The sequence below is a fragment of the Urocampus carinirostris genome, chromosome 5 (genome assembly GCF_059441175.1).
Source record: "Urocampus carinirostris isolate Australia breed hairy pipefish chromosome 5, RoL_Ucar_1.0, whole genome shotgun sequence".
In the NCBI taxonomy this organism is placed as follows: Eukaryota; Metazoa; Chordata; class Actinopteri; order Syngnathiformes; family Syngnathidae; genus Urocampus; species Urocampus carinirostris.
The window spans coordinates 30,856,809-30,867,406 of NC_142353.1; the positions used below are offsets into that span (position 1 = coordinate 30,856,809).

At 40.2% G+C, this 10,598-nt stretch overlaps 1 protein-coding gene across 1 annotated transcript; it reads right to left on the reverse strand.

The window, feature by feature from the left end:
• Window positions 1–3,701: 3,701 nt before the first annotated feature.
• On the reverse strand, window positions 3,702–8,863 carry nkx3-1 (NK3 homeobox 1). The gene is made up of 2 exons (XM_088336437.1): window positions 8,637–8,863; window positions 3,702–4,374 (listed from the first exon to the last, which is right to left on the reverse strand). Exons 1-2 carry the CDS (start codon window positions 8,794–8,796, stop codon window positions 4,001–4,003), a joined length of 534 nt encoding a protein of 177 aa, XP_088192563.1. The 5' UTR covers window positions 8,797–8,863; the 3' UTR covers window positions 3,702–4,000.
• Window positions 8,864–10,598: the final 1,735 nt, after the last annotated feature.

The window sequence follows — 10,598 nt, forward strand, 5'->3', positions numbered from 1 at the left end:
GCCCTAGTTGATTGTGATTGACATCTGCAGACGAGGGTCTTAATCGCGGCACAATGTGTTACTTTTCTGTACTAGACATTTCCCCGTTGATTTTCTTTTTAAATGAAAATAATTTTTTATGGCTGTTTAAGCCTCTGGCCCAGAACACGGTGTGGCTTGTACAAAAATAAAGTTAGGTTTATTTCTTAAATTTACTCAAATGGTTTTTAATCAGGTGCGCTCTGTAGTCGGGAATTTACAGTAACGCACAGCATCTATGCGTGACGAATTCCTTTATCGAGTTCGACACGTTCACATTCGGCCCACCCGGTGAGAGACATTCTCACGGCCGTCAAAACAGACGCTATCTTCCGTCTAATTACCCGGATAACAAACTATCGTACGAACGCTTCAAAATATTCCGTTTGCCGCTTCACCCCGTTGACCCGACTGGTTGGTCCACTTTGGACGGACTCAGGAGCCACTTGACAGGTTTTCGGCTCCGGGTCTTTGTTTGGAGACGGTGGTATGAAGAGATAAGACCAAAGTCTTTAAGATGTATATCGAATTCGATACGGTATGCGCTCGTGTGTGGCACTCTTTTTATTTTTCGCAGATTAGGATTAAGTGTGTTAACTGGAAACTGAACTTACTCACCTTAGAATGACGGCGTTCGATCGTGACCGTTTCGAACCGGCTGACCTTGGGACGGCGCTTTTATCGCAGTCATCGCGTTTGCGCGTTTTGTAATATCTGTGCTATTTGTTGCGCAAGAAAATAGCTCTTTTACACGTTTTTTAGAAACTTTATTTATCCTTTTTTTTGAATAAATAATGATATCAATGAAAGAAAATAAACATCCAACAATATAAAACGATCCTTCCATCCATCCTTCCAATATCTACCTCTTATCCATGGTTGGATCAGCAGAGAAGCCCAGACCTCCTTATCCCCTTCCACTTTGTCTAGCTCGTTTAGCAGGATCCCAGCTCACCTCAAGGCTGGCCTAGGAATGCCACGGCATTCCCTGGGGCCTCTTGCCCATGAGTCATGCCCGAAACACCTCCCGAGGGAAGTTTCCTGGAGTCATCCCTATTAGATGCCAGAGTCCCCTCATCTGGCTCCTCTCAAAGCGACGGAGCAGCCGCTATCCCTCCTGGATGACCGAACTTCTCACCCTATCTCTAAGCGACAAGCCCAGCCACCTTGCGGAGTAAACTCATTTCAGTCGCTTTTATCCAGGATCTTGTTTTTTAGTCACAGTTCGTGACCATAGGTAAGGGTAGGAACGTAGACCGAGCAGTAATTCCAGAGATTTGCCTTCTGGCTAAGCTCTTCTTCGCCGTGACAGACCGGTACAGGGTCCGCATGACGACAGACATGGCATTAATCTGTCAATCTTATGTTCCAACCGGCTTTTTCCGGCTAAGACCCATGGTCTCGGAGGTGCTGATCTTCCTCTTCACACTCAGCTTCGAATCGGTCCACTAAGAGCTAATGTTGAAGGCTTGAGGAAGCCAACAGCACCACGTCATCTGCAAAAAACAAATGCAATTCTGAGGCCCCCTTTTGACATCATGGCTGCATCTAGAAGTTGTGTCCCAAAAAATTATAAACCGAATCATATACCTGTCAACCTGTACGTTTATTATGCATTTTAAGACGTGTACGACGTACAAGAAAATCTGTACGGAAAAACGCAAATTTGTCAATTATGGGTACCATCCGGTATACACCGACTATCACAAAACGGCAAATCAATCAAGTCAAACAAGGTCGAGTTGTGTAGTGAAAGGAAGTCCGTCTCTTTTTAGAGAATCGGCTTTTTCGGCTCAACTCATTAAAGAGAGCTGTCTCTCAAAAGGCTCACTTGCTTTGATGCATTATATTACGAATTATTATGATGTTGTATAAAGAAGTTGAGAAAAAAGGAAGTATAAAAGGAGAAAATGAAATAAGACAGGTTTGTGGTAATCCATTTAATCAGTTCATTACCAACAATAATTTAATGCAGAAAATGAATTAATAATTTGTATAAGAAAATGTATTATTCTATAAAAAACCTCATTCATGTCGAGCAACTCAGTATCTCACAACAAAATGTCAATTAACAATATAAATGATATAATGAAACACATGTACAATATAACATGTTAAACTACATAAATAAACACGTTTGAAAAAAAAAAATATGGTGTAAAATTATTTTCAATTTTGTAAGCGAATATACGACAGTTTGTAAGGGCATGGAGCCGTGGAGGTTGACAGGTATGGAATCAGATCAGAGTCCAACTCCCACTTGAATTGTCGGCATAGCAGACCAAACTCATACAATGACCGAACAGTCCCACTAACCGTCCGGTATTTCATTTTCCCGAAGCATTCCCTATAGGGGTCCCCCAGGAAAACGTTTGAATGCCTTCTGCAAGTCCACGAAACACATTTAGACAGGATGGGCAAACTCCCATTCACCCTTGAGCGCGCTGCAGAGCGTGTAGAGCTGGTCCACTGTTCCATGGCCCGGACCAATACCACACAATTCTTCCAGGATCCGAGATTTTAATTCCTGGCTGATTCTCAGCTCCAGTACTGTGGAATAGACCACAACAGTGTCTCCGATGTCCACGCAATAATGCAGTGTCTCCGATGTCCACGCAATATTGCAGAGTTGTGTCAACCAGAACACACCGACACCATCCAGACTCTGGATTCCAGAGTCTTAAGGTGGATCTCACCCAGCCCTGGGGGCCTTGCCACAAAAGAGTTTAAAAAATATAATATCTCATCTCATCTCATTAGCTGCACCGCTTATCCTCAGTAGGGGTGCGGGGGTGCTGGAGCCCATCCCAGCAATCATCGGGCAGTGGGCAGGGGACACCCTGAAATGGTTACCAGCCAATTGCAGGGCACACAGGGACAAACAACTCTCTCGCTCGTTCACACCTAGGGACAATTTGGACCGGCCAATCCACCTGAAATGCATGTCTTTGGACTGTGGGAGGAAACCGGAGTGCCCGGAGGAAACCCACGCAAGCACGGGGAGAACATACAAACTCCGCACAGGAAGTCCGGTAGCTGAATTTGAACCCACACAAGAGGTTCCCAAGACCTTAGAACTGTGCCGCACACGCGCTAACCACTGTGCCGCCGTGCTGCCCAAAAGATAATATATAAAACACAAAAGAATAAAAATATCAGTCAAAAATCACACAATATGATACAAAAATATGCACATCATTGTTTTTATTTCACAAAAAGAATGTAGAAGTTCATATCAACTCTTTTACGTAAAGAAAACATTCATTTTAAATTATTTTCTCAGTAATTTTTTTTTTTACGGGATGTTTCCAATACAAAATGGTTCTTGCTCTACTTTAATATTAAAATATACATAAATATATTCATTGTTTTTTAAATCGGAGAACCCAAATAAGAGGACATTGTATTAAAAACACCCATCAGTCAATGTTCTTTGGGCGGCAGAAGCTCAGGAGGTAGAGCGCTCGTCTTGGGATCAAGGGATCCCAGTTCGAATCCTGGCTTGTCCGTGTTACATGTCGAAGTGTCCTTGGGTAAGACACTGAACCCCTAATACCCCCAATAAGCAGGTTAGCGTCTTACATGGCTGCCATACAAGGCCACTATTGGGAAATGTGAAGCACGTTGTAAAGCGCTTTGGGAAGTCATTGACTTGAAAAGCTCAATATAAATGCAGATCATTTCATTTCATTTCTTCAGCTGCTTTATGGTTGATTGATGATCCTCGGCATTTTATTAAATAACCTTTAGTCGAACTGAATTGGAATATTTTTGGGCACTTGAAATTATGTGTTGTTTGATGTTGTGTAGTGTGGAAAATGCCATAATCAGGGTCTTTAAAAAGTCTTATTCGTCACTATAAAGTGAAACTGTCCCCGTACTCTTGGGGTCTGCTGTTCTTCAAAGTACTTGGACAAACAAATACCGTCAGCTATCATTAGGATAATCGCTGATTATTTATTTCATGTTATCGTTATTATTATTACCACAGCGCAGACCTCCGGGGCCCAGCGTAGTCCCACAAGTAGGGTGCGTAGTGGAAGGCCCGACAAAACGAGCTAAAAACCAGCACCGGCTCCCCAGCGTCCGATTTATACGTGTCCTTGAGGAACTCGCCGGCCTGCTGCTTCCTCTTGGTTTTGTACCTGCGGTTCTGGAACCATATTTTCACTTGCGTCTCGGTCAGTCTCAAAGCGCCGGCCAGGTGGGCTCTCTCGGGGGCCGACAAATACTTCTGGTGGTTGAACTTCTTCTCCAGCTCCAGAACTTGGAGGTGCGTGAACGCCGCTCTCGAGCGTTTGGGTTTTTCCGGTGAGGCCGTTTCGGACGTGCAGGGACAGGACGTGTCCACGGATGCTGCGGAGTCAAAGAAATATGTAAAGGAAATATTAAAGAATGTACGCATGGCAAAAACTGGTTGAAACAATGTTAAATTGACTCCAAGGTTCTGTCTTGATTGAAGAATGAAATTTGTAAAACATTCTTTTTGTATGTTGAGATGTAGAAAATAACAAATTTTGGGGATCGGATTTGGTCCACGTTTGATTGGCTAAAACAAGCCACACTATATTTGCAAAGAAATAGCGGCTGAGTGGTTAGCGCGTCCGTGGCACTGTTCTGAGGTCAAACCTCCCTGTGTGGAGTTTGCATGTTCTCCCTGTGCTTGCGTGGGCTTGCTCCTGAGCACTCCGGTTTCCTCCCACATTCCAAAGACATGCATTTCAGGTGGATTGGCCGGTCCAAATTGTCCCTAGGTGTGAATCAGCGAGTGAGTTGTCTGTCTCTGTGTGCCTGGCGACTGGCTGGCAACCAGTTCAGAGTGTCCACTGCCCACTGCTCGAAGATAGCTGAGATGTGCTCCAGCACCCCCACGACCCTACTGAGGATAAGCGGTGCAGATAACGGATAACAGCCCTAAAAAATTCCCAACCTTCTAAGAACGTCTTTACAGTTAAAAAAACCTATTTTCAACTATTTTCAAGACGTTGAAAATACAGACGTTCCCTTACTTACGACCATTCGACTTACGTAAAACGGTAGATAGGAACATTTTTTTCGGGATGTAAGTTGCTGTAAGTTAGATTTTGTATTTTGTGGACCTTTTTCCAAATATAGGACAGTACTGTAGTGCTTCTTTCCGCCGCTACCAGCTTGTGGTGGCGCTGTGAGAGGTCACCCAGCATCCACCCCGAAGAAGAAATCCGCTTCCTCTTCCTAGTTCGTGTGTAAACATTCTATACTATGTCTTTATTATCTCCAGTGCGCTCAGAACTTTGATATTTTTAATGTTTATTATCTCGTGCATCCATTCAATTTGGTTGGTGTAAAGTGTAAAGAAGAGTCGAGCCGTTTTATTTGAAATGAAAGTAGAATAAGAAAGCTTGATGCGGTTGATAAAATGGTTGGATCACTTTTTTACGGCCACTTTCTTCCACGTACGAGGAAGTCGCCTAACTCTTTAAGCTCATCTTCCAAAGGTAAGTTAAAACTTAACTTTTTTTTTTTTATCTTTATAGAGCATATTATCTTATGAAATGTATATTTTTCAGTACAAAACAATACAGGTTACTTATACAAGCCTTAAAATACTTATATAAAACTTAAACATATATTCCATACAAATTATAGCACTGAAGCAACTTACGAACAAATTCAACTTACGAACGATTGTCCGGAATATCGTTCGTAAGTAGGGCAGCGCTTGTACAATTTCTGGAGTTTTAATTTGGACCACTTTAGACCAAAAGTCAAAATATGGACTTTAGTGGAGTAAATTTAGACCATTTTAAACGAACTAAAGAAAAACGAATTTGGAGACATCAATTATGACTCTGGACATCTATTTTGGGACCAAATCATGTCTATAATGGATCACACAAGATTTACAAGGATGTCTATACAAAAACAAAATCCTATCTCATAAAGATTATTAGGAAGACGACTTTTTGCAACTAAATTTGGACCAATCCAATCCACTTTTGGTCCGAGTTTGATTGGCTAAAAACAACCCAATTTAAGAAGTCTATTTTTGGACTAAACGTCTAAAACGGACCATGCTAAATATACAGAGTAATACTCCCACCCAAATATCCTACCTCCAAAAGACATTCATTCCAAAACAATTCAAGATAACTTTTGGGGGGATATATTGTGGCCACTTTTGAAAATATAACACAACAATAACAGGATTTTGTCTATGTTTTGTCTATGATTGGCTAAACACAGCCCAATTTCAGACATCTATTTTTGGACTAAATCCTATCTAAAAAGGGGTATATTTATAGGGTAGCCCACACCAACCCCCATCCCCCCTTCTACCCGCAACCTTCAAAAAAAATCCAACCTCCAAAAGACGAATTTTTAAAGACCACTTTGGGGGGCCAAATTTGGACCACTTTGGACAATATGAACTTGTGTATTTTTTGGGACTAATTTGGTCTAGTTTTGATTGGCTGGACACAACCCAATTTTACCTATATTCTATTTTGGGACTAAATGATGTCTAAATGTGCCACACTAGATTTACACAGTATCCAACCTTCAAAATGTTTTTTTTTTAAAAATGCCCTCAAGAGACACATTTCTGGGGACTAAATATGGATCCATTTAGATGAAATAACACAAGAGGGACTTTGTTGGACTAACTTTGGACCACTTTAGGGGAATCAAACACAAGATTGACTTTGAGGGATTAATATTGTTCCAATCCAATTTTAGAAATCTATTTTTGGACTAAATCCCGTCTAAAACGGACCGGACTTACAAGAAAAAAATCCTACCTCCTAAAAATGTCTTTTTCAAAATTTTACTTTTGGGGGACTGAATTACAGAACATGACAGTCAAAAAGGGACTCAACACTCTTAGGTAACTGTGGGGGGGAGACAAATTTTCAGTGGTATATTGATATTGGGCACAGGCTCTGGCATTTATACATCATATATTTTAAAAATCATCAAACATCACGCAGTGAAATAAAATGTGCTGGAAAATTAGCTGTTGTCTGGAAAGCGATTTCGGCGGTTTTGTGGAGTTTTGTCTTAATATATATATGGTGTGGCTCCCTCTCAAAAAAAAATGTTTTTTGATTTTATGGGTGCATTGATAAAAAGGTCCCCCTGGATTAGACACAACTCAATTTTAGACATGTATTTTCGCACTAAATTGTCTGATACTGCTTTACAGGGTAGCCTAAAAATCCACACAGTAATTTTTGAAAAAAAAATAATTTCAAGACAAATTTGAACCACTTTAGACGAAACAACAAAAACCTTCCTGACTGAACACATTTAGATCAAATGAACAAAACAACGAATATTTGGGGACTAAATTTGTTCCATGTTTGATTGGCTGGGCAAAAACCAATTCTAGATGTCTATTTTTGGACAAAATAATACCTAAAACAGACCACAAGAGCTAGTCTCTAAAAAAAATGTCAAGACCTTAAAAAGACGACTTTTGGGGGCTAAATTTGGACCGCTTGAGATGAAGTACACAACTTTCAACCTCTGTTAATTGCTTCCATTACTGCAATTACCCTAAATAAGCAATATTACACCTTACAAGCACAACGTGGCACCTATTTACTCACAGAATCATCTAAATAATGATCATTTGTGTAAACACATTTATTTTATCTACTTAGTAAATCACACAAACTGTTCTTACAGCATCTTTCTTAGTTCCTTCCCCTCTTTCAGGACATTTAGCAACGATTATTGTACGTAGCCGTTCATCAAAAATACAAAAATTGTTATACGGCGAAACATAATTTGAAGTGATCATGTTTTAGATCAGGGGATGGGGAAATAATAGTCTGTAGTTTGTGTAGCCTTTTGAGACTCCTTGTGATTTAGCGCTATACAAATAAGCATGACTTGATTTGACTTGAAACGAGTGCGGCATAAAACAGGAAAAACAGAGTAATCAACACAGCCCAAAAGATCATCGGCTACTCTCTGCTCGGTCTAGAGAACATTGCCGGATTGCAACATCTTAAAATACAATTCCCACACCAGCCATCACCTCTTTGACCTGTTGCTTTCTGGTAGGTCTCTCAAAACAAAGACAAACAGGCTCAGAGACAGCTTCTACCCCAGGGCGATCACCACCCTAAACGAGCGCACGAAATTGTGAAAACATTTTTTTTGTTGCTGCTAAACTTTTATCACATAAAGCTACGTAAATATATATGTATCTTGTTTCTTATTTTGGTGTTTTTGTTGCCGCTAAATATTATTGCACTTCTTTTCATTGCACTATTATTTTTCAGTAGTAAACTGCACGATTATTATAGCATTGGTCAGTCTCAAAGAACTATGTTATAGATATTTTTCTGCCTTTTTTCCTGATGCTCTTTTCTCTTTCAAGTCTTTATCATATGTTTACCCTGGAGTGCCATGTCTAATCTCTTTGCACTCCATGTTTCTCATGGATGATATGAATGACAATTCAATTCAATTGAAACATTTACAAAATAAGGGGAAAACTTCAATTGACACAACTTTTTGGTCCACAAGGGAACCAAATCATGTCTTAAAGGGGACCAGACCATATTGAGTCCAAATTCCCACGTCTAGAAGATGTCTGGTGCCGGTCGGGTGAATTCCATTGAGCTCACCTGTATGCCCCACAAAGGACTTTTCTGCAAAGTTTTCCGATTCCGCTTCCCATTCTTCTTTCACGGGGGTGCAGGATTCCCCGACGAATTCCGTCTTGTCCCTCAGAGAGAGAATGTCCTCGATGAGGAAAGACGTCCGAGGTTTGACCGGATCAGACATTTTTTTCTCCCGGTCGCGGCCTCTTGAGTGATGAAGCGCCGTGTCTTCTTCTTGCACGTGCACAAGCACGCTTGCACTTTATAAAAAGTGCGGGGGTGGGCTCACGTAAGGGGGTGGGTGCAGGCTCCTGCTCACCCAGGATCGCTCATTGCACTCTTTGGCACAATCATAAAAAGAATGTGGCTGAGATGAACAACTACATGTTTGAAGGAACGGTGCGCGATATTTACTCACGAGACGTCGCTGTATTGTGTAATGCAACAAAGAACGAGCGCTACAAAGCACAATGTAGCATAAAAGGTATGGAGGTGCATTGGGACCGAACGGAAACATTTATCTTCTTTTTTTTTCCTAGCTTTTCAAGAAGGACAAAAAAGAAGAAAGAAAAAATAAAGAAACTCAAAAGAAATAGAAAAGGTGAAGTTAAAAGACAGAAAATCTAAAGAGAAAAATAATAAAGAAGAAAATGGCAAATGAAAAAGGGAGAAAATGCAAATAAAATAAAACAAAATAAAATAGAAAATAATCAAAATAAGGAAAAAGGAAAATAATAAATAGAAAAAAAGAAAGAAAAACTATGTAAAAAAGGTAAAAAGAAACAAGAAAAGATCCGGAAAGTCTGAAAAGGAGGAACAAAAGCATAAAAAGAAAAAAAATGAAATTAAGGTAAAAAGAAACAAGAAAAGATAGGAAGGTCTGAAAAGAAAGAAGAAAGAATAATAATAAGATAGAAAAAGGAAAAAATTGATAGAAATAGAAAAAAAGAAAGTACAAATGAAAAAAAAATAAAAAGGGGGGAGAGAAAAAATAAGAAGAAAGATGTTTTTGAGTTTTTTTCTTGCCCTCATGCAGGTTTTAGATCAAGGGATGGTGTAATAATACTCAGTGGTTTGCAATAATCTGTGGTCTGTGCAGCCCTTTGAGACTCCTTGTGATTAAGGGCGTCACAAATAAACATGACTTGACTTAAAATGGGGAAAAAAGCGAATTTTGAGAAACTGGAAATAGAAAAATAGAGCAAGAAAAAATATGAAGAGGAAAAAATGAAGAAAAACGAATTTCAGCAGTAGCTCAGGAGGTAGAGCGCTCGTCATGGGATCAAGGGATCCCAGTTCGAATCCCTGCTCGTCCGTGTTACATGTCGAAGTGTCCTTGGGTAAGACACTGAACCCCTAATACCCCCAATAAGCAGGTTAGCGCCTTACATGGCTGCAAGGCCGCTATTGGGAAATGTGGAGCACATTGTAAAGCGCTTTGGGATGTCATTGACTTGAAAAGCGCTATATAAATGCAGATCATTTCATTTCATTTCATAAAAGAATAGGAATATACTTACATATATGAATAATATATATATATATATATATATATATATATATATATATATATATATATATATATATATATATATATATATATGCAGTATAGCATGACTGTCACATTTTTCAACACTGTTCACATCTATTAGCAAGCTTGTTGGTAATATGCGGTGTCAAATTCTTATAGACTGCCCCTTCAACTTCCAAGGGGTCAAGTGACCTCTCTCACTAGGGGTCAAAGTGGGTGGTCACATCAGCTAACGACTTGTGCACATTTTCGAGCGTGCCCTGGACGTTGAGTTGTTGTCCCCGTCCGAGAATGATGCGTTTACTGTCCCGTGGGACAGTTCAAAAAACAGATGTTCAACTAGACCGTTGAAACGCCACAGCATTTTTGGGTGACGTTTCCGTTTTTGCCGGGGTCGTTTGCACACGAGAACAAAAAACCCAAAGAGTAAGTCCGAATCCAGATGGAGACTTCAA